Source organism: Lissotriton vulgaris, chromosome 7 (genome assembly GCF_964263255.1).
Source record: "Lissotriton vulgaris chromosome 7, aLisVul1.2, whole genome shotgun sequence".
In the NCBI taxonomy this organism is placed as follows: Eukaryota; Metazoa; Chordata; class Amphibia; order Caudata; family Salamandridae; genus Lissotriton; species Lissotriton vulgaris.
In genome coordinates, this window is record NC_141695.1 from 861,732,302 (window position 1) to 861,757,091 (window position 24,790).

General features: G+C 42.2%; 1 protein-coding gene across 2 annotated transcripts in view; it reads right to left on the minus strand.

The window, feature by feature from the left end:
• The window catches only part of LARP1 (La ribonucleoprotein 1, translational regulator), a 773,488-nt gene extending 749,405 nt beyond the window's left edge, over positions 1 to 24,083 (minus strand). For both annotated transcript variants that reach the window (XM_086931251.1, XM_086931250.1), the window contains exon 1: positions 23,141 to 24,083. In XM_086931251.1, coding sequence (XP_086787377.1) covers positions 23,141 to 23,444 — 304 coding nt within the window. In that variant the 5' untranslated portion in view covers positions 23,445 to 24,083. The remainder of the gene's footprint in view (positions 1 to 23,140) is intronic.
• Positions 24,084 to 24,790: the final 707 nt, after the last annotated feature.

A 24,790-nucleotide genomic window follows, 5' to 3' on the forward strand; every position in this document is an offset into this window, starting at 1 on the left:
CTGTTTCTGGAGCGGCCTCATATTCATCAAACCTGATGAGACTAGTGTTACGTAGTTCTGGGGAATCAGTCGAGCAAGTCACTCGATCATTCTTACAATGCTTTTGGTTCAGATACTCATTTCTATGTAGACTCTGGCTTTTTTTACTGTTAGTTGTGCAAGCCGCATCATACTCCATGATATCAGACAAATATACTCCCTGATCTAACAGTCAATCGTTCTAGTCTAGAGTTTGGAGTGGTGCAAACCTGTTAAAAACCCGCAAATAGTAATCCATTTGGGAAGACAGATGCAATCTAGGTTGGGATTAATTTTGCCTAATCAACCAATTTGGTTGGTAGAATTATCCCAATGGAAGGATATATATACCTGCTTCAGTGATATTTTTGCCCCTGTTCTAGTCAACACTTCCCTAACCAATTGAGGTGACCCCAGGGAGATGACTATGCACTCTCCCAAACTACAATAATTTTCCCCTATTGAACAGGGAAAAAGAGGGTGTAGTTTTTTCCCCTCCCGTCTAATCAAATCTGACACGCTTCTGCTTATCACCGCAGGCCCATTTGTACTCTGCGAAATTTCCCCACCTTTATCTGCTGAAATGTGAGGTAGCATTTACGTGGTGGCAGAGAAAGGTCCTGTGCAGGGATGTAGGTGGCTACAAGCCAATATTCAGTGAAAACAACAGCTTTGTTCCACCAGTTACATAAAAAAATACTATGTGTCCAATAGATCATGAGATGTGGTGAGGTAGCAAACAGCGTGCATAGTGCAAGGCAACAGACCCCAAAACAGCTACCCGCTTATAACACTGTGGTAGGCCTACCTGCTCAACCCCTAAACCCCCTCGCCCCCCCCCCCCCCCGACCCCAAAAGCAGTTACCCTGTGAAGCAGCGCTCAGTCTCTGACAGGTCTCTCTGTACTGAGTCTATGTGGGCTACTGTATCACTGCTCCCCATCTCAGACTTCTCTCCAAGCACTGGAGTTGCCATTTACACACAGTTGACAATCTAGTGAGCACAGCGACCTCTGGTCTGTCTGGTGAAGTGCAGACTGTCTCTTCCAAGACCATCAGGAAGGGAACTGCCCTGGAGCGGTTATGCCCATTAAACATAACAATTTGAGAGGGTAGATGCCACAGCCAGTTGTGAATGCAACTAACTGAATATTTTGCAATATGCAGACTCTTCCTTGTGTACCAGAATCAAATGATTCCTTGCACTCAATTAGGTCACATAAATAGGAGCACAGTCGTACTTACACAATTTTACTACGGAGCAAGGACTGCTGATTTATGCATTTCAGGATGAATGAAAGTAAAAAATGTTCTTAGAGCCATGATATAAATCCAGGTACTGGTGGTGTGACTGACCTGCGAGGCAAAATCTCTGTACTATGGCCATTCCTAAACCCATTCTATGATGGGTCATGATGTCATGAGTGGCAATCCACAACCAATTCCTGGTTCATGCATTTCTCTAGTTCACAGACAAGACCATTGCCATGCGGTCCTGCAAGTAGTAGGGTGGGGTCCTTTGTCAAAAGGCTCTATATCTTTGAAGGTGGCTAACAAAAAGGCATTTTCCCTGATCATGAGGCACCTAGGAAGGGCCCCTGACTGCCAGAGAAGGTCAATTGAGCAGGTGGTTCCTGGTCGATTACGATTAGAGCCTACATTCCGACGTGCCACAAGGCTTCTGCCAGTAGTGTAGAGAATCCTTGCTAGATTTTGCGCCACCGCCAAGAACAAGCCATGTCGAAAATCTTGCTTATTTGACAGCACCGTGCAGGGATGGTGCTTATATGTGGCTCCGCTCCATCAATTCCAGGGCAGCGTGGAGCCAGTGCTGAGCCAGACCCCATCGCCTGGTAGGTCACAGGAGCATCGTAATCTGCAGCTAGAACTATCCAGCAGAAACGGAACTGTTTACAGTTTTTCTAAGGGAAATGCTGTATTTGCAGGACAGACTGCAGAAAATCGGCATGTAGCATGTACCCTACCCGAATTGACATTTTCTCCCCCTAGACAGCCTTTTTTATTATCAAACTTTGGTGCCTTTTCTCATGCTTCGGTGTAACTGAAAGGTAACTATGAAGAGAATATGGGAACTTTATCCTGCCTCCAAATGCCAAGATGCTAGTATGGAAAACAGTGTTTATAGAGGGTGGAAAAATTTAACTTCAGTTAGAGCGCCAAACCTATTCAGTTATAAATAAGTAACAATTTTTTTAATTGAGCATCTCCTAAAGCTTTCAGAAATTTCTATGCAAGAACCCTAAGCAAGATTTTAACAAATTATACCTTCTTACATCAAACCCCGTACAAAAGAAAATGTTTTTATAAAGCCCAATTGGAAAAGTACTTGAAAACTTTAAAATGTCTGGGACGGACGTGCTAAAAGCCAACAACATACCAATGGTAGAATTGTGGCAATGTAAAACTGTGTATTGCACTGGAATACCCAACACCAACTTGTAAGCAGTGAACAGGCAACCTACTTTAAATAAAAACATATCTATTTTACTCAGACATACGTTTTCTTTTTCATTACTTCTGGCTTACAGTTTCATGTAAACTTTTAAAAAAAATCATACACAACGAATACATTAACACAGGCTCAATTTGAGTCAGCATTCTTTATCAACTAGTTAAACTGTCATTAGTCATTTACATTTTGCTTCCACCCACAACATACAGAATGTAGCACAGAGCAATGAGTCGGACCACTTTAGCCACTGGCTCTCTTACACTGAAGTGAAGGCATTTTTCTCCATCTCCTGCACATTCAACTAAAATAAAAAGCGCCCTTTTACTTTTATCGTTTTTTTATGTCTGGCTAGTCTGTGCAGCTGTCTGCAAGACATGCTGCCAATTCTTTAAAATATACATAGAGTGGGTTTTGGTTCAACTCAATTATCCTGCCACATTAAATGTTTTATATTCATCCTATGCAGAAAGGGCATGCTTTAATGTGATAAAAGGCTTGTATGGGCAACCCAGGTAAACCACATTTCTCAGTACCCATGTTTGCGAGCGTTGGAACATTAAAGCCAGATATTTTGGATTTGCCAGTGCTAATCTTTCCATTCTGTTCCCTTTTCAGTTTTCAACTACAGACAAGCTTGAACTCTGTTGGCAAAGATATAATATCGTACACATCAAAATGTAGACATGCAGTGGGCTTAGAGAGAGAGCCCTTTCTTGATTGGATGGCTCATGACTAACTTGTGTGACACATTTGATGCCATTCCTTCCCTGTCTGTCTTTATTCCACCTCCGGCGAAGGTCTTCCTCAGCATCTTCCTAGTGGATAACGTGTGTCATTCCACTCCCTGTATGATGGGAATTACTTTTCTATTTTTAGAACTCCATCGGACTGCTATGCCGGGCTAAATCTCCACCGCTCAGAGTTGCTTCCTAGTCAACACAACAGATATTCCATTGCTTTCTAATAAGGCTATTGATATTTGCTATTGTGCCACTCATCTTTATGCACTTTTCTGCATGCTGTTTATACTTTACTGCTCTAAAATTGTTACACTCCATCTTGGCAGAGTAAAAATATAAAAAGGCCACAGTCGTGACTAAATTATATTCATGGTGGTGCATGTGCACATACACATCATATAGCCCACTCCTTGTTAACGCAGGTTTTTTTTTTTTTAAAGAAATTAATTATGTGTTTACTATTTGATTCAATGCCTATTATACTTCCCATGTTTGACTAATTTTTTGATTAGTTACCTTTCCCTATAATTGTAAAGCACTCCGATACCCTTTGGGATCAAGTTCGCGCTATATAAAACTTTATAAATAAAATAAATGCACGCCCCACCACTCACAAGCATGTATACATCACTGGCTGCTTTGCTGCTCCGGCACACCACTGAAATGTTCCCCCTTATTTTGCCTTTTCTGAGTAGTATTAGCAAATATCAATAGCAAAGCGAATCAGTCTGCACTTGCAAAGCTTAAAGGCAAGACTAAAAATCTTTGCCAAAGCGTATGCTCTTTAGTTGTCTATGCATAATTTAAGTAGGACTTCAGATTACAGTATGTCAAATCTAATAGTACCCCCTCTTTGTACCAATACGAATAATTTTCTTATGATGTGCAAACCATAACAGGTTTCTGTTTTTGTTCCAAGGACACCTGCAGGTTCGTGTGTGTAAGAAGGTGGCAATAACAGTTATGCTTGAAAAAGGAAGGAGCGAATACAATTAGTTTGCCGGTATTGTCTACCATGGAACTTTTTAGGTCTTGCCTAGGCAGCTCTTACGCTTTCTCTTCGAGACATGCTGTATTCAGGATATGTGTATAAAGCTCTGCCTACTACCCGCCCATCTTTTTAATTGGCTCATGTCCTTTGTAAATGGTGGCTTTTCATTGGTCATTAGGCCTTGTAGTCCCTCCTTAGTGCCTTTTTGTAACCTCAGTGTTACGCCCTAGGTTTTAATTACAGCCTCCAGGCACAATTTTCTTAAAGGCCTTCAGACAGGACACTCACTTGGTCCTGGATATAGCTGGCAGTAGTTACTTTACTTGCTAGCACATCTGACATTTATATTAGACCTTCTATAAATTTCCCTTCATCAGCTCCACACGGTACAACCTAATCCAGAATTAATGTAATAATTATTTTGCCACAGTTCAAAGCTACTAATTGTATATATTGAATGTACTGTGGTACTGTCTTGCATGCAGTGCATTACGGGTAGGGTGGATTTACCATATCTTCAAAGTTTATGATGCTCGCTAGGAATCTCTAGGCACAGCTAGCCATACTGCACCTACACATTTTATATTAGACCTTTTATAAATTTCCCTTTATCCGCTTCACATGGAGTACAAACTAATCGGAATATAATTGTTTTGTCACATTTCAAAGCTATTAATTTTATGGACATAGCTATTTGAATGTACTCGTGCTACTGTCTTGCATGCAATGCATTATGAGCGTTCCATATGTGGCCAAAAGTTTGATGCTCGCTAGGGACCTCTAGGCACAGCCTGCGGTACTGCACCTACACCTCACATTTATCAGACCTTCTATAAATTCCCCATCATCAGCTCCACAGAGTTCAACCTAATCGGAATATAATTGTTTTGTCACATTTCAAAGCTATTAATTGTATATACAGACATAGCTATTTGAATGTACCTGTGGTACTGACTTGCATGCAATGCATTAGGGGAGCACCATATGTGACTAAAAGCTTGATGCTCACTAGTGACTTCTAGGCACAGCTTTCGGTACCTTACTTATACATCTATATTAGACCTTCTATAAATTTCTCTTCATCAGCGCCACAGAGTATAACCTAATCCTGAATTAATATAATTGTTTTGTCACATTTCAAAGCTACTAATTATATATATTGAACGTACTGTCTTACATGCAATGCATTACGGAAGTACCATATATGACCAAAAGTTTATGATGCTCACTAGGGAAATCTAGGAGCAGCTTGCAGTACTGGCAGTGCTGATGCGTTGCTCAGTAGGGACCTCTAGGAGCAGTTTGTGGTACTGCACCTACCACATCTCATTTATATTAGACCTTTTATAAATTTCCCTTCATCAGCTCCACATAGAGTACAATCTAACCTAATCCAGAATTGATATTCTTTTGTCACATTTCAAATCTAATAATTGTATATCTGGACATACCTATTTGAATGTACACGTGGTACTGTCTTGCATGCAATGCAATATGGGTAGGGCGGATCTTTGAAGTTTATGATGCTCACTAGGGACCTCTAGGAGCAGCTTCTGGTGCTGCCCCTTGACAAGTAGTGCTGGTGCCTTGCTCACTAGAGAGCTCTAGAATCAGCTTGCAGTACTGCACCTTTTATTTAGGTTTTAAAAACCAAAACATAAATAAAAGGTATTGTCATTTACAATGCCAATAGCTCCTATGCAAAACCTATTGCATTGCAAATGCTGGTTTTATTATGCTCCAGCGTGTAAGGACTCCTAATATGGTCTGACAAAGCTGCAATCTGGGTTGCTGAATACGTATTTTGCGTAATTTTGTATTTAAGGTTTGAGAGAGCAGGAACGGTAATTTGTTATAATGTATGCCGCCTTTGTAATTTCCTTAAATAGCTGGTATGTTTGGGCGATACAAGGATCTTGCTGGCTGGGTCGACATTAAATTCTAAAGATGTTGATTAGGTAACTGACTGCTCACACGTTACCTGGCTTTCTCGGTTAGCACATATATGCTAAATTATTTTATTAGGGCACATGTCAAATGTGTTTTTTAACCATGGTAAGCCAGGTTTTGGCACAAGTCGCTTTAAGCGACTTTGTGTTACACTATGGATGTGCATGGGGCATAGACACTTCTGGAGATCAGACTTGAGATCGATGTAGATTAGTAACAACTGGGGGCTGATCACAATTGCAGAATAAGCACTTCTTCTGATACAAAAATACAAACCAATAGGTGTCATACAATAAAAAATTAACTGTCGCTACTAACCATGCGAAAAAAAGCTAAAAGACTGCATGATGCTTGCCCTTTTCACCCACAAGGACTGTAGTCCAACACTAGCTTTGGCTTCTTTAAACAGTGTACTAAAGCCAAATATATGGGTCTCATATGTGGACCAAAAGCAGTTTAAAGCCTACCTAGTACCTCTTTCAGAACTAAAAGAGTAACAAAAACCACCGATGAAGTCCTACTTAAATAGAATGGCTTCACATGCAATCCAGGCAGAGGCATTTTAATTTTTAACAAGTTTAGGGCAAAAGGGTCTAATCACTTCACAAAGGGAACACGTACCAAGAAAATCAAGCAAAATAGCACTAAAAAAATCCCCACTTAACAGAACAGAGGAAAAGGTGTTTTTCATCCTCAAACAGGAGAAATGGTGCTCTGTGACAGTAGAAGGGTATTTCCAAAGGCACTGGTAGCCCTGGTACAGGACTAGGCAGCAGGCTTCGGATATCTAAGTTTAGGCAACCCTCCAGAGGATAAATATCGAGTTCCATAGAATTAATTCCCGTCCACGCTCCAACTAGACCAAAATTCCAGGCCTTTAAAGGAGGCATATGCAAGTGTAGGGGGCTTTGAAGAACGGAATGTATTACAAATCTTGTCTCAAACAAAAACCAACGATGTTCTCAACATGGGGAGGTACATGATAACTTGCAGACAAACCACAAGCTTTGGTGTTGCAATAGATTTCAGCTCAACTAAGACTGAGTTCACAATATCAATCCTGGGCTAAACCAGGTCCTGGTGCACCTCACTAAGCAGTTGGAATGTAACATATTAACCTCCTCCATGGATGTAACCATAGTTGAGCAGACAGACAAAATATCCCTATAATGGGAGTCTGGGATATACAGTGAGTCAATGAATAATTCCAGCTGATCCATACACAAATTGAACAGGGCACAAAAAAATTAACCATGTATTTCACCCACTGGGAGGTGGAAGGAGGACCAACTTTAATCTCAAGGGTTTCTAAGGAAGGAAATTAAACCATCCAGCACCACACCCCATTTATATGTCTGCGTTTTGAAAGCATAACTGTCAAACAGACCTACTGCTTACAATATTCAGAATGGGTTGAGTCCATCCGTTTTAACCACTAGCTTTCTTTGCTCTGCTTCTTTCAGCCACTGCCCGGAGACTGGTCACTCATTTTGACTTAGGCCACTGGAGATTTAGTAAGGAGCCTAGCGAGGCGACATGGGGATTATTTGGAGAAAGTTTTGGCAGAAGTTTGGCCAAACAGGTCTACCTTTACTGCGCTTGAAAAGCCGCAGAATAATGTGAGGTATTTGGAGTGGTTTTTGATCAGGCCAGTAGAATAGGACTGTATACTGGCAGGTGATTTCAGTGGTCCCAGTATAACTATGCGTACAGAGGAAGGGGATTCCAGGGTTCCTCAGACTTCTTCCCACAGCGAAATAGATTTTGTGCAGCAACCCATTCAGGTTGTGGAGCCAAAGGGATTCGTTTTGTCTCTAGACCAGGAAGAGATTGCAGATATAGAGGTGAAGGAAAGGTTTTAAAAAAGGAGCAATTTGTATGATAGAGGAACATTCGAAAGGTTTCGTAAACACCTTGTTTTTGGTAGACAAAAGACACTGGTTGGAAACCGGTGATAAACTAGAGAAGTTTGAATTGGTTGTTGGTTTACAGACATTTCAAGATGGAAGGAATCCATCTTTTGTGAGACATATTGCAGTCGAAGGATTCATTGGTGAAATTGGATTTGAAGGATGCCTACTCCACGGTTCCAGTGAAGAAATGCAGTCAGAAATGTCTTCAGTTCAGATGGAGGCGCCAATTTTATCAGTTCTTGTGTCTCCCTTTTGGCCTTTCTTCAGCACCTTGGTGATTAAAGTTGATGCGTGTAGTAGTGGCTTATTTTAGAGAGGTTACCATTTGACTGTGTATTTAGACGATATCTTAGTGATGTCCCAGAACGCAGAGGAGTTGAGGAGGCAGCTCAAAGCTGTAATAGAAATGTTGGAGAGTTTGGGTTTCATGATAAACCAAAGTCGATGTTATTACCCGCTCAGTTTGGATTTTCTGGGGTTTACAATAGATACGGTTGGAGAGGTGTTAGGAGAAGGTGAAAATGATCACGAAAGATTTGGATAATTCTGCAGAATAGGTCATTGACCTTGAGGGATATGGCAAGCATTCAGAGTTTGTTTTCGAGTCAGGCAATTTTATCCAGGACCTTTGCCCTATCAAGCCTTGCAATTGGTTATGGCAGATGCATTGAAAACAGGATTATGGTATGGGGACCGAGTTGAGTGTGGATGCAAAGGAAGAACTAGACTGGTGGTTGCACAATTTGGAGGTTTGGAATGGAAGAGCAATATTTGGTTGTCTTGCGGATGTTGTTCTGGAGACGGATACCAGCCTATTATGTTCGGGCCATTATCAAAAATGGGGTAACCCAAAATGGTCCTGGACCTGGGTACAGTGCGTTATCAAAAACAGTGGTCCTTGACCCAATTCAATTACGATATTTACTCACACTAATATTCATTAGTTCCTTAGTTTGAGCCTTCATTCAATTGCTCCGTGAATATAATCCGAAATTATTTATAAAGTTACAGGACCCAACAAAAATTCTAGGAAAAATAGCACATTTTGTTTAACAAGTATGTCCTTTTATAATTCAAAGGTTCGAAATACAGTTTTTTATATACAATATTTATAGTATTGGAGTACGAATTTGAGGGTGCTCATAGGAACGTGCAAAAAAGTGGTGCCCAAGAATTGACGCGTGTGATTGAAAAAAAAAGAAAGGATTGGTGACAATGTTTAAAAACACAATACTGGTTCAGTAATTTCAAACAGTATCAACTTGTCCACATTCAGAATTCAGAACCTAGTGTTTGAGAATTTGATTCATGTATTTTACACGTTTGCACACTAGGGTTTATAGTGGTCCAAGGGGATTCAATGGTGGTGTCGACGTTTCGACCCGACTTAATGCTTATGGGTGATTGATAACCTCAGCTTGCGGGTCTTCAGGACAAGGGAGCACCCTCCGTACCTGACGAATATGGTTCCTAGGGTTGAAAATACATAGTATAAGGGTCCTGTATGTAGGATTTTCTCATGAGTAACAATTAAGAATTGGACTCACCCTAATGGTGATTCAGGTAGTCGTGGTATTCAATGCCCGATCAAGGATCTATGATTCCATGTCCCAGTGATTAACTGCACAATGAAGATAAATCCAATTGCTGGTGTTTACCTCACAAGTAAAAAGTAATAAGCTATTTTCTGACTTGGTATTGACAACAATTGGAGAATTTTCGTATTGTGGACGGAGCCCCGAGTCAGACTATACGCGAACGTGAAGTCTTTCTTCACTGGCTATAGACATGTGGTCTATAACGCAACTGCACGCATTCTTCCGTTGTACTTCCTGGTACTGGTCGGAAATCTGTAATGGGCGTCCCTAGCCACTGAGCCGGCTACGACATGTCCTGGAGTTGGGAAAGCTACTGAGACCGCAAACGATGGGTGAGAAAGAGTTTTAAACTCGCAAGGCTTAGCCTAAAAATACAGCTATTGAAAGAACAGCGTTTGTTAATAAGGGGAGAATAATAATCGCTGGCCATATCTCTCGTTTTTAATTTCAGTGACCTATCCGGCACACTTCGAATAGACCCCCAAAAAATCAGGGTAAGTGTACTTGGTACACAATACATGTGTATATATATACACACCACGGTGATGGCAACTTGGGGGGTGACTTAGTAATTCTCTCATTTCAGATGAGCCAATGATCGCAACTCCAACAAAAGAAATTTGTTATAAAACTTAGTGACTGGTAGATGGATATCAGAACCTAAACCATTTAAGTTGCGTAAGTGATAATCAACCTAACTAATTATCCCACCATGTTGTGCAAAAAAAATTGGTAAATACAGGTTTTAATTATAACCATTGCACACAGATTATGGCTAATTGCCCCCAATGGCAGTTATTTAGCGATCACATTAGCGGCAATCGATATGTTTTTACAGTGTATGCCACAATTGGAGTGCAATTATGCATATGTTGAATCCACAGTGTGTTCAAAGTTTACATAACAAATCCACATTTAGATATTTCGTACACAGTGAAGGATGAAACGGATGTATTGTACGCCAATTGTTGATCAGGTGGTAATCAGACTGCAGCCATAAATGCTATAATTATCAAGACATTACAGTGTGGATGTCACTCTCTATCCATTATTCATTGTGGAGATGTGTCTGCCAAGTTCCTCATTCATTGAGACCGTGTGTGATGGTGTCGAAAAGGTGGATATAGCGACATTCACGAATATTTAAGACATGACTAAATCTCCACCTCTCGGGTTAGATTTCACCTTCTCTATCACCCACCATTTAAAACTGTCAGGTTTATGTCCGAACTTGGTGAAGTGTTCCACCAGTGGGGCTCCCACGGGCTGGCATTTGATTCTGCTGCAGTGCTGTAAAATGCGGCATTTTACTTTCTGTATAGTATGCCCTATATACATGAAATTACATGGCCATATTATGGCATATATAACCCCTGTACTGTTACAATTAGTATGTTCCTGTAACTCGTGTGTGCTCATTGTGGGTAAATCGGATGGTGTCTTGTACTAATGGGCATGCTTTACACTGTCCACACTTCGTGTGTCCCTTAACTGGAGGGGCTCCCCATAGAGTGGTTTGGCTAGCTCTGGAATTGGTAGATAGTAGTGATTTTACTACGTGATCTCTTACATTTTTGGCCTTCTTAAAGGCATGTAGGGGTAGTTCAGCCAATCCCACTAAATACATCGGATACTGAGTGCCAATGCTCATTGATAATCTTTTTGATTTCAGTACTTTTCGTTGAAAAGGTTGTCACGCAGACTAGTCGGTCTTCACTATTACATGCTCTGGTTTTTGGCTCTAACAGTTATTTTCTATGATTATACCAGGCCCGTTTCCGTGCCTGTTTTAATAGACGGATGGGGTACCCCCTTTCCGTCAGTCGTGCTACTAACCCAGTTGCCTCCGTGAAGTAATCTTCCTTTTTCGAGCAATTCCTACACAACCTCAGGAACTGCCCAAAGGGTAGGTTGTCCCTGAGGTTGCGCAGGTGATGGCTAGTGTAACAAAGGAGCATGTTTCGCTCACTGGTATATATATATATATATATATATATATATATATATATATATATATATATATATATATATATATATATATAAAGGCTAGTGTATAGGCCATTCTCTTCTGAATTTATAGTTATATCAAGGAAGTGTATTTTATGTCTGTCATATTCAAGCGTGAACTGAATGTCCATAGAGCAGTTATTCAGCCAAGAGTGAAATGCTTTCAATGAATCCTCATCACCTTTCCATATTCCAAAGAGTTTTAAACTCGCAAGGCTTAGCCTAAAAATACCGCTATTGAAAGAACAGCGTTTGTTATCAAGGGGAGAATAATAATCGCTGGCCATATCTCTCGTTTTTAATTTCAGTGACCTATCCGGCACACTTCGAATAGACCCCCAAAAAATCAGGGTAAATGTACTTGGTACACAATACATGCATATATATGCCACGGTGATGGCAACTTTGGGGGTGACTTAGTAATTCTCTCATTTAAGATGAGCCAATGATCGCAACTCCAACAAAAGAAATTCTTTGTTATAAAACTTAGTGACTGGTAGATGGATATCAGAACCTAAACCATTTAAGTTGGGTAAGTGATAATCAACCTAACTAATTATCCCACCATGTTGTGCAAAAAAAATTGGTAAATACAGGTTTTAATTATAACCATTGCACACAGATTTATCTTCATGGTGCAATTAATCACTGAGACACGGAATCATAGATCCTTGATCGGGCATTGAATACCACGACTACCTATATCACCATTAGGGCGAGTCCAATTCTTAATTGTTATTCATGAAAAAATCCTACATACAGGACCCTTATACTATGTATTTTCAACCCAAGGAACCATATTCGTCAGGTACGGAGGGTGCTCCCTTGTCCTGAAGAAGACCCGCAAGCTGAGGTTATCAATCATCCATAAGCATTAAATCGGGTCGAAACGTCGACACCACCATTGAATTCCCTTGGACCACTATAAACCCTAGTGTGTTAACGTGTAAAATACATGAATCAAATTCTCAAACACTAGGTTCTGAATTCTGAATGTGGACAAGTTGATACTGTTTGAAATTACTGAACCAGTATTGTGTTAAACATTGTCACCAATCCTTTCTTTTCTTTTTTCTTTCAATCACACGCGTCAATTCTTGGGCACCAATTTTTTGCACGTTCCTATGAGCACCCTCAAATTCGTACTCAAATACTATAAATATTGTATATAAAAAACTGTATTTCGAACCTTTGAATTATAAAAGGACATACTTGTTTGATAAATAAAATTTACTGTTTTTCCTAGAATTTTTTTGGGGTCCTGTAACTTTATAAATAATTTCGGATTATATTCAAGGAGCAATTGAATGAAGGCTCAAACTAAGGAACTAATTAATATTAGTGTGAGTAAATCTCGTAATTGAATTGGGTCAAGGACCACTGTTTTTGATAACGTATTATGTTCGGGAGCACGTTTAGGGCATCATGAAAACAGGCGGTGTTTGGTCAAGAGAAGGGCCTTCATATAAATTTTCTGGAACTGAGGGTGGGTTCCTATGCTTTGAGTTTCGAGGAGAAGTTACAGGGTCAGACAGTGCTGATGAAGATGAACATGTCAGCTGTAGCTTATATAAACCGGTGGGGCGGGTGAGGGGGATTTGAAGATAGAAGAGAGTCAGATGTGGCATAGGAGTTGTGGATGTTTTGTTTGGAGAACAAAATAGCTTTGAGAGCGGAGTACCTTCCCGGAGTGTGGTAGCGCACTGGAACTCCAGGCATGTGAAGGATTACAACGATTGGATGCTGGGGAGAGTATTTCAAGAGGATACAAGATGGTCCTTTGGAAGTAGACCTGTTTGCAACAAGGTTTACTTCCAGTTGGAGAAGTATTGCAGTTGGTTTCCAGATCCAGGGTCTGCAGCAATAGACTTCTTTCAGCAAGCTTGGCCGAATATGAAAGATTAAGATTTCCCGCCTTTTGCAAAGATAGAGGGCATCACTGAAGGTTAGTTGAGAAGGATGTCAGCTGGTATTGGTAATGCCGTTTTGGGTGTCGCAAGCATGGTTTCCGACGGTGCTTGAATTGGCATGCAAGATTCCTTTTGATTGAAAGCAGAAGAGGGTGCTCTGGAAAACAAGCTAGGCAAGATTCATCCTTTCATTCAGGGCGGTATGTTAGACCTTCTTGTTTGGATGATGTCAGAGGATCCAGTGCATTCCAGGGCCTTCCGCAAGAGGCTGCAGAATTACTCGAGGAATTTTGGGCACTAGGAAAAGGGTATAAATAAAGAGTATGGAGGATTTGGGTACGTTGGTGCGTGGAAAGGAGTTTGGATCCCATGGAGGTTCATGTAGTGGAGTTAGTGAATTGTTTAGTGGAGCAGATCAATAAGGGTTTAAGCTATAGAACCATTAACTGTTATAGGTCACCTGTTTCAGCAGGACATATTTTTGTATGAGAAATATCTGTGGTTAGCAATGTTTTGGTTTGTAGAGTATTAAGGAGTATGAGATTGAAGAAGCCTCATAGGGCACAATACAATGTGTTGTGGGATGTAAATTTGGTTAGGACGTTTGAATTGGCCTATGAATAGGCATTTGAGTATTAAGAATATTTCAGCTAAACTAGCGACTGATGTGTTTGATATCATGTAGGAGGGTATCTGATGTGAAGGGTTTGAGATCAATAATGGGGTTTTCGGTCTAGAGGGTGTGTTTTTTTTAATACAGAAGAGAACTAAGACTAGGTTGACTGATATTTTACCCAAGATATAAGGAGTGCAAGAAGTTGTGCCTAGTAGACTGTCTAAAGAAGTAGAAGTGTAGAGTAGTAGAGAACAGGAAGTATGGTGATCCTCTATTTTTGATTTATTTTGGCAAACCTTATAAAGCAGTAAGTAGAGCGATCAATTCAAGATCGGTGAGATGTGTGATGGAGCAAGCGGGAGTCAATATGGAAAAAGTCACAGCTCACTCAGAGGTGCTATGGCAAGCAAGCGTTGTTGGTATGGCGGAAGTTTGGAGAATATTTTAAAAGCTGTAGATTGGTCAAATGTGGACACCTTTGCGAAGCATTATTTTAGACCAATTGAGAATATGTCTGGTGTTGAAAGGCTTTCAACATGCATAACGGTAGCCTCCAGTCTTTTAATGAAATGACAGTTCATAATAACATGACAAAAGAGCAGGATTTCATTAAAGACGCAGAAGCTAATATTAACCCCACCCTCCGCGCCCTTGTTACTTCTATAAAGTATTAATAGCATATAGTAAAAAAAAAATTTTAAGAAATAAAATGGGATACGGAAATTTTAGTGGAAAAGGATTGGTTATGTTTTTCTTTTCAGGATTTGATGTGTCGGGATTGGTTTCTTTAATAAGGCGTTTTCTGTTTACAGAGTGTCATAGGGAAGTAAAGTTATCGTGGAAAAGGAGAGTGAAAGAAGATGGAAGAGTTTCTTCACAGAATCGCATTTACAAGAGAATGAACGTCCTACACAGGAGGCATTTATTGACTTTTTAAAATTCCAGTTCTGGATTGTTTAGAAGTTCTTTAAAGGGGCTGCTGTTCAGGAGTGGCAATGAGAGATTATGCATAATGTTAGCCTCTGCGTCTTAAATGAAATCCTGATTCTCTTGTCATGTTACTCTGAGAATCGTCATTCTCCAACACTCCAGTGTTGGAAAACAGATATACTAGTGTTTGGCAATGCCTACATCTGAAATTCTAACTGGTGGCTAGCAAAGAGTTCACCCACACCTCTTTCAACTCTCAACTAAGAACGAAAGGATCATCTTTGAGAATCTATTGGTTCAAGAGTATTTTTAAGAACGTTTCCGTCTGTTTCGGTCAACCAATGGCCCTATTTAAAAGAAAAAAAAAATTCCATTCAATGATATAACGAAAAACAGTAGTCCAAGCAACCACTTAGTTGGGTTGACTATTGCAATGTTCTTTCTTGGACTACCTACATAGCAGATTCAGAGAATTACCCTCGAGAAAAAACTAATTTAAAAGCCCCCTGCATAGGTCATTAAGATGTCCACTCTATAGGTCCTATCTTCAGAATATGTTCAGGTGGTACAAAAAAAAAAAACTCGTGTCTGCTAAGTTTTGCGCATTCCCCGGAAGAGGATAGCCAAAGGAGGTGGTCGTTCCCACTGAAACCTCTCTACATACAATTTCATCTCACTTTACCTTCAGTAAACAGTTCAAAATGCATCTGTTCTCTAGTTTTTCTAGTAATTTTTATAGCTGTTTTGGTCCCTACAACCCTTCATATCGGCCGCAGGACACCCTGCTAATCAACAGCGTTAAAAAACCTCAACAGAACTTTCCTCCGAACAGTTATGCGCTTTGACAATTTGTAGTCCCCTTTAAAACTTTTAGTTAGACTCCCTTTTACCCTTCCCTTTTTTCTTTTTTTAAATTTACTGCCCTATATTTGGCTGCCAGCATGTATGCCATTTTTAAATGACACTCCACAATGCATGCACGCACCGTCTATTTCACAAATCTGACCTCTTGCACTTCAAGGCTTTCAAATTTTAGAACCGTTAATGGACGTTTTGGCAAGTTTAACCCCAGTTACTTGTGCGCCTTGGCGTTTCACTCCGAACTCTAAATTATTTCCCTTATATAACAACTTCAGACAAAAGAAGACAGTGGAACCTTCTTGTCACGGCACCTAACCCAAATAACTCATCATAATATTCCCTTTCTATTGACATGGGAACTTGTGTGCACACTGATTAGCACCCATCAGAATGCTAGTTCATAAAGAACTTAAATATAAAAAAAAAGAAGCACAGGTGCACAACACAATATCAATTAATATAATGAATTCAAGCTATAATCACAAAAGTTGTGTTCCCCAGTTTTGATTTCTTTTTTATTCCAAAAATTGTAGAAGAGACAGTACAGCCGACGCGTTTCGTCCCAACTTGGGACTTCTGCAGGGCGGATTTTTAATCAAATGGTCGGACTAGTAAGTTCTACGGAGTCTGGTTGTCGTGCTGGACCACAGTCTAGAGTATTGATAAACGGAATCAAATAGAAATGTCCAAGAATCTCAAAGAGATGATCAGAAGATAACCGATACGTGCAAAGGACAGTCAGAGTTATCGAAGTATGAACTGCGCCAATCCTTCAAAAACAGAGGGGGTATATACGTCCCAGACAAAAACACAGACAGTATATATAAGTCTATGTTCAATGCTCGAGGTCCGCTAATGTTATCCCAAAGGAGTTCTATGACCAAAGGAATGATTGTGAGCCGGTTATTGGAGAAAGATTTGCCCCACCAGATATCAGCAACCGGCTCGTGATTTGATAGTCACGGCCCAAAAAACGTCCACATCCACGAGCACCAGCAATAACAGGATACGCCCTGCACCAGCAACTCTTTTGGTCAGGTTACAACCATTAAAGTGTGTGTGCACTTTACATGCTGATTTTCAGTCACTGTTTCTTACTACATCTCATAGCAATGGCGTTATTTGATCCGTTCATGCATAGAGAATTACCATCACCTTGACACTGGAATACTTAACCATCTCTCAACTAGAACTTTTGCCACTTACAAGTTAATAAAAATTCCATTTGTGAAAGTTTACTAACCAACGCTAGTGGTTATTACTACAATTTTCTTTCATTCACTAATGTTAATCTTTATTTTCGCCATCAGTTACATGTCTAATTTGGTGAATTGGTAACAAAGCATTCTGATTGCTGGGGCAGTATGCAGTGCTTACTGTTCGTTTACTAGTGATTAACAGTAATTAAGGCCTGTGATATTTCAATCAGAATGGTGCTTCCGAGTTTGCTAAACGCTTCCTTCCAGTCTTGAGAAAGACCATGCAAACTCGGAAGAGGCAAAATACTGACACATTACAGCTAGATGGAATAAACATATGTAACTATGGCTTTCATTTTCATTGAACGTGGGGCTTAATTTTTTAATTAGACGCCATTCGAATACTAGTATATAATTAACACAGACGAGTGACAATGTATAGTTATGTCAATTTCTAGAAGAACGTTGTTTGTAACATTAATAACTTCGCACGATTGGACTAATCAGATTGAAACTTTAAAAAAAATAAGTTCATCGCTGCACTTCCCTGGAAAGTTTCACACTAATAAGTTAATTAGGGGCCAAGAAGGGGGGGGGGTCACAAAAACAATAATTGCCCATGTTAATTCCCATATGATGCTTTGGCCTCAGCTACAGAGAAATATGGCTTCAAGTAATTATAAAAATGTTGGCACAAATTATAATTTTACTAAAAGCATGCTTTTTTGTGATTTGGTGTGCATCTGCTCAGCTGTTTGAGAAATGAGTGTTTAAAGAGGGGTTCAGGGTGAGCTTGAAAGAGAAACACACACACGTACATTTAGACGGTTGCTCTCATGGGAGTCCTGGTACAAAAGATTAAAGAATTTGGTGCTCTGATTGGCCATCTCAGCACTGGGGTACAGGTCAAGGTATAGGGAGATCTGGGACTAAAACTAGAGAAATTCTGCAGCCATCATTAGAGGACTCTGTTCTAGTGTCCTCTATTTATTTTAAAAAGTAGTATGCAGGGAGGGCAGAACATTGTTATGTTATGTTAGGTGCCACTTGTAAAGCGCGCTGACGCCGAAGCTTCCTGGTGTTGATCGACAGAATGGGAGAGGAGGAGACACGGGAGGCAGAAATACAACTGTACATGTGTTTGGAGGAGGGGGTGGGGGTGAACAGGGGGACCCAGAGTAGATCTCTCCCCCCCTTCCCGGGCAAAGAAAAATGAAAATGTTTTTTTAGTACTGCGGGTAACAAAAATCTTGTCGGACCTAGCACAACCCACCTGTGGTACGGGCAATCAAGCTTCAGCCGTTGGAGTAGTGCTGTACATGTGAAAATAAAAACAAGCTATTTGCATTGTAAATGACAATGCATTTTATCAGTTTTAATAATTAACACATAAAAAGGCATTGCCATTTACAATACCAATAGCTCAAACTCTTGGAAATGCGAGACCTCTGTCGCCATTGTCCAGAGCTGCTTGGAAAGTGAAAGCGGGCATGGCATGCTGAAAGTTGCAGGAAAGTAAGTCATGCCTGTAATAGGATAAACACATTAAAGAAAATAGTGCTTACAGACTAAAATAAGACATACCGTGTAACAACTGAAGTAAAAGGGCCAGCCCTCATGGGAGCTTAGAAATTAAGACAAGGCGGTAACAAGGAGGGACTAACAAGCCTATTAAATCAGAAGCCAGCATTTACAAGGGACAATTACAAATATGGGCAGAGATTCAAGTCAATACTCTAATACAGCATGCCACACAGAGCATGCAGTGTCCAGACTCGACCCATTTTTTTTTTTTAAAGGAAACGAGATGTAGATCTGGTGTCAAATGCCGTGCTCAGCCTGGGTTTGCCACCCGAGGTAGGGTCGGTTGAACCTGGCCAGTGGCTTGGCCATGCTTACAAACCACAACTGCACACGCCCAAAAGCAGAGGTCAGCAGGGAAGTTGGCTGAATATGATTTTAAAACAGTCACTGAAAAAATGTCATTGGTTAAACTGCTGGTATAGGTAGATGTTGAAATAAATATAAACGCCCCCCCCCCCAAAAAAAAATTTACATTCACCAGTTCTAGTTTGTTTAGCTAACTATAACTTGCGCTCCTCACCACACACTACTTATCCTCTCACATTACTCATGACCGGTTGAAGACATCACTGACTATATGAAACCACTTTTACAGCACCTTACAGTTCGTGGACCTGAAACAATTCAATCTTCTACTCAACTAAAGACTACACACAAGCCGCAATTTTAAGTCAAACGGTTGACATATGTATTTTCCACTGGATAGACCTTCTAAGTCCTTTGGACAAAACTCCATATTTTGGTAAAATAAACTACACCCATTCCTGCGATGGGCAAAATGGCAATACTTTAAAGATGTGCTTACAACAAGATAAACCACCTCCGAGAGAAACACTGCTAGCTACTACATTCTTCAACAATCTGCACTGCAACAAAATATTTAGTGAACTTCTGAAAATAAACAACCACACCTTCAAAATGTCCTCAGGATAGAATTAGTCTATACCACTGTATTCAACCATTTAAAATTGCCACATGCCCAGATTACCCCTTGTGGCTAATGAATTGTCAACAGACGAGTTGGCCTTTCATACACATTTTTGGGGACAGATTCTGACTTTAAGCGACAGCCTACCTGGAAACATACATCTACCACCCACTTCAGCTGCGCAAAGAATTTACATTGTTTAACATTGAGAAATACATGCACCCCAAAATTTAGTGATTTGTAAACTGTGGACCATACAACTTTCTCCATGCACAACCACATTTGCCTCCAGAACTTGCCCTATTTCCATGCTACACATGTTCACACAGTAACTTCATGCTGTATATGACTATAGCGTTGATCAGTGATGTCACTAACCCCGTAGTGAGAGGTGATGAACCGTGCATGGACCATGGCACAAGGTCTAGTTCAGTAATCACGAACTTGTGAATTTCGGGGGTAGGGGATGGTGTCACCATGAGGCTTCATGTGACTACCAATTGAAGTCTACACAGGTTCCCCAGCAGCCTTTTCCCTTGGTGATTAACTAATGGCACATGTTTGCATTTCTCTCAGGCAGCAGGCACTCTAGTGAGAAGGCGCATTTCTTTAGCTCTCAGCACCCCAGCCCTCGTCTTCACAGCGCTGGAGACACCTTTATTTTCAACCAGAATCACCTCAAGGTCTGCATTAACCGCCGGGTTTTTTAAGCAACAAAAAGCATGAAAAAGTTTTTTGTAAACTTAAAAAAAAAACATGAGTTTGTTGTTCCCCATAATATACCTTTGGCCACTTCAACTTCAGTTTACACGCAGATGCCCTTTCAGATGGATGGCCGACAAGAGGCCAGCGGGGTTGCATTCACTTGCAGAGCCCTGATGTTCTGGACCAGTTACCTCAAAATAGCCCATGATAAAAAGTAAAGGAGCGAGATCGTTGGGACCACCAAAAAGATGGGACAGAAGAGGGGAACTATGTAAGACAATGGGTTAATTTACAACTGGACAGACAGCTTCCTTAGGGAGGTGACTTGAGTAAGGAGGTGAGATTTGAGGGATTTTTTAAAGGCCGTTAGTACCATTAATGCACCAGGAGAGGTAAGTGGGGATAGGGGACAGTGCCCCCTATTTATGGCTTTTTGCTACTAAAAAGGTAAATGGGTGCCCATTTTCCATTGTAATATTAGGACCAAATTCACTCTTGCTATATACAGGGAACAGGGCCTAGGAGTGATGAATAAGTGAGGTGGGCAGAGGGCTAGGTATTCATTGGTGCTGAAGGTGGAGTGGCTTTGCCGGCCACCTAACTCCAAATACTGCTGTTACAACATTATCTTGCTTTAGGGCCCTGTGCACCCTTGCTCTACACCAGCGTTGCTTTGGGCCTCAGAGAAATGACCCAGGTTGGGTGGGGGGGTGCGCTATATATTGAATTAGAGGAGACATCTTAGCTTGGACGAGATGGGGGCTCATGTTTTAACAAAGGGAATAGACAGCCCATTCTGTGAGGTAGTAGCTATTATTAGCACTGGAGTTGCAGTGGCACTGGAGGCTCAGGGATGAAGTAGGACCACTACCTTGGTTACAACTCCCTTACTTACAAAACGCGCCTCCTTGCTGCATCACATGAGAACTATTTTTTTCATAAACTGACAACCTTTTTCAAGACTGGCGTGATGACCGAGCATGATGGGGGAAATGCTAAAGAGGCACAATACACCCTGCTACTCAGAGCAGCTATTGCGAATATACCAGGTGCAGCTGCATTGGGACCCAGGAGTGCGAGGGGGCTCGCATCACCCCAATTATGGGAGACAGTGATGATTTGTTGGCTGTATTTTCACTTTTATAAGTATCACACTTAAGATAAGTTTATGAAAAACAAAGCACCCCCGAAAACACATAAGCCCCACCCCTTGAGCAGAGACCTGCCTCTCTCGCCATTAAGTTTAGGAGAGGAGCTCCAACTTAAAAACAGTTTAGGGCAGGGCTAAAAGTAAAAGATTGAATGATTTTTCCCCAACTAAGATACATAGCACAGATTCCTTCGCAGTCTTCCCATTCAACAAGTTCCTGGCTAACCCACGAAGATGTGGTAGGGTGGGTGAACAGGACATCCCCAACAAGGTTGTGGGTATAGTAGCGGTAAACATACCCAGGACCGGGCCTACGTGAAAGGGCTGTGTTAACAAGTGGGGAGGGGGGGGGGGGGCGGCCCCATCACCTCTCTTAATGGACCGTGTTCACTCGCCACTTCCGGCTGAGATTACACCCCTCTTGGGTTGGGGGAGATATTCACGAAGAAAATGTTAAACACTACAATGCCCTTTCACCGAGGGATATGCTCACGCACTTCATCCCACCCGGTCAGTGAAGGAGATGCGCGTGTTCACCCAAGCACCCTGGAATGCAAAAGTCAACCCACCGGGGTGATGAGGGTATGTCACCCACATGGGACATTTGTATAGTGCAAACCTAGCAACTAAAAGCAACAGATATACGGGGGTATGTGGCAAGCATAAAATCGATGAACGATAGGAAAGGTAGCAGGTTATTGTATAGATAGTGCAACGTGGGGCTGAATACTTAAAAAATGTGTCACTGGGTCGGTCCCAATGGCTGAAACGGGATGTTGTTCTAGATCTTCACTTGAGTGGGCATACATCAACCCACGCCACCAAACAAAGCCTGCATTAATCCACCAACCCCATCCCTCTCCCATGCGCCTAGGTGCTCCAACACAAGTTGACCTAGGGGACTGCTTTGAGCAACTCTACTTCAACAAGCCACTGCCCCTTTCTAGTGGCAGCATACATCCACTTCACCTGGGAGGCTTTGTTCACTTTTCCACACCTCACCCCTGGGAACTGCATTCACACATCCCACCTTCACCCAGGAACGGAACAACTCACTGCACGCTCTTCATAAGATAAAGCCACTGCTATGATTAGTTTCTTCCGTCTCCTTCAAACGATTGATGATAATCAAGCCCAAAGGTACTCAACAGCCCATTCCTTCCTTCATACACCTACTTTATTCCAGGTAAGAAAACGTTCCAAGAGCTCTCAAATTCCAACCTGCATTGGTAAATCACATCCAGTCACGGTTTTTGATTTTGCAATTTGGGACGAGTTGTCATGCCTATCACGTTCTAAACTAAGAACTACAAGTACCAAAATGCAAACAGTCAAGACTAGAATGGTTGGTTAATCTACTCATGCATCGGCCTTGGAGGCTTTCGAAAGGGGTGTGCCCCTTAATAAATACAGTTACTCCCCCGCATTTCTACCTAGATACTGGTATCCACACGCTAACTCCTGACAACCCGAGATGTCCTCCACCTCAAGCCAGGTTTCACGTTACATGTACATCCAAACAGTGAGTGCACAGTGAAGCCACCACAATGCCCCACACAGGTGCTCACCTGGCGGCTGTCCGTTCACGGTGCCCCCACCGCCCTGCTGCTTAGTCCAGGGATTGACCCGTGGCGGTGGAGCTTCGACAAATTCCCGGCGAGGCACCTCGTCGGCATCGGAAGCCCCTCGTAGCAATCCTTCACGCTCCTGCTGGTTGCTTTCTTCTTTTTGCTGCTTGGAGCTGGGAACCCGGGAGAGCCGATCCTCGTCAGGATTCGGCGCCTGAGGGCGCTCTTCCGTCTGTCCCAAAGAAGTCTCATCGGTCGGGCAGTGGCCCAGTGACAGCGGTGGGGCTTCCACCTGGGTGGCCATATTGGGGGCGGGACTGCAGACTTAAAGAGGTCCGGGTCCGTGTAAGTGAAGCTGTGAAAGGGAGGGGGACCTCGAGTGAGAGAGGGCGACGTCTATGACCCCCGGTATCAGAAAAGAAATACCCCAAATTGGGAAAACCCCTGGCAAGGTCTCGGCAGTTCCTTGTGATAGGCCAGACCTCGGCAGGCGACGGGTCCAGCAGAGGCGGGCTGAGCCGAGGTCCGTTCACCTCGTGCCAAACGCGGGGGGAGGGGCACGCCAAGGTTCGAGAAGTCGGGCGCTGCCCTGCAGACCTCGTCCAGGCTGTCCGAGTACCAGTTAGAACCTCGGCCAGTTAAACGGCTTACAGGAGAGGGCATTGGCAGCGTCTCGAGTCCGGGGTGCGGCTCCAGTAGATCTCCGTCCCCCTAAGGCCTGTAGTGTGAGTACAGGGCGTACCCGGCCTGGTTCTCTGTCCTTCTGAAGCGAAAAGGCAAGAAAAGCTGTGGGCGCCTCAAATGGACAACAGCACGCCGCGAGGCCTGCTGAGACCACCGGGTGGCAGCCCCCAGCCCTCTCCACGGACGCTGTATGGAAGGAGAGAAGCGAGACCACGCGACGGGCCAGCGGGAGCGCGCGCGCACAGGAGAGCAAGTCTACGGGCGCGCACTGGAGAGCACGCACGTTACGGCGGAGTTAACGGGCGCGCGCACGGCGTTGCTGGTACTAGGCTCCTGGACACACAGCAATACAGCAGGCGCGAGCTCGGTAGTCAGGCACGCCCTCAGGGGAGGGAGGGACCCACAACAGCACTTTTAGCACGTGTCTCGCATGCGCATACGTAAGGTCATAGGTAAAGTCATTATTGTAGCAAGCGGTATTACTACAAACACAGTAGTGCCTCAGATGAGTGGTTACTGCTTGCTGCCTAGCCATAACATGGCACATGCGAGGTTAAGATAGTTATTTAAAGGGAACAAGGAATGGAGTAGGAAAATATTGTGCCTTTTCGGTATCAGTACTGGTTAGCCACTGCTCCTTTCTGAGATAAAAGATGGTCACCCCACGTGACTTATAGTTTCGCTTTAATCCTAAAGGTAAACTGAAAGGGTATTCTATGTCAGAAAACGGATGCTTCTGATTATGCTTCTCTTTTCTTTACTGAACATTACAGCAGCCAATAAAACTTTGAACTACATAACCCAGCAAGCATAGCATGCCAGGTCTCCACCAATCATCACACATCCCTTAGGGTATATAGCTCAGTTGAAACAACGTCGGCCTCTTTGTTTGCTGTAGCAGCAGCGAGATAAGTACAACTTCATTCGTTGTGGGTCGACTGCCGCGTTAGCTTGTGTAGCAGAAGC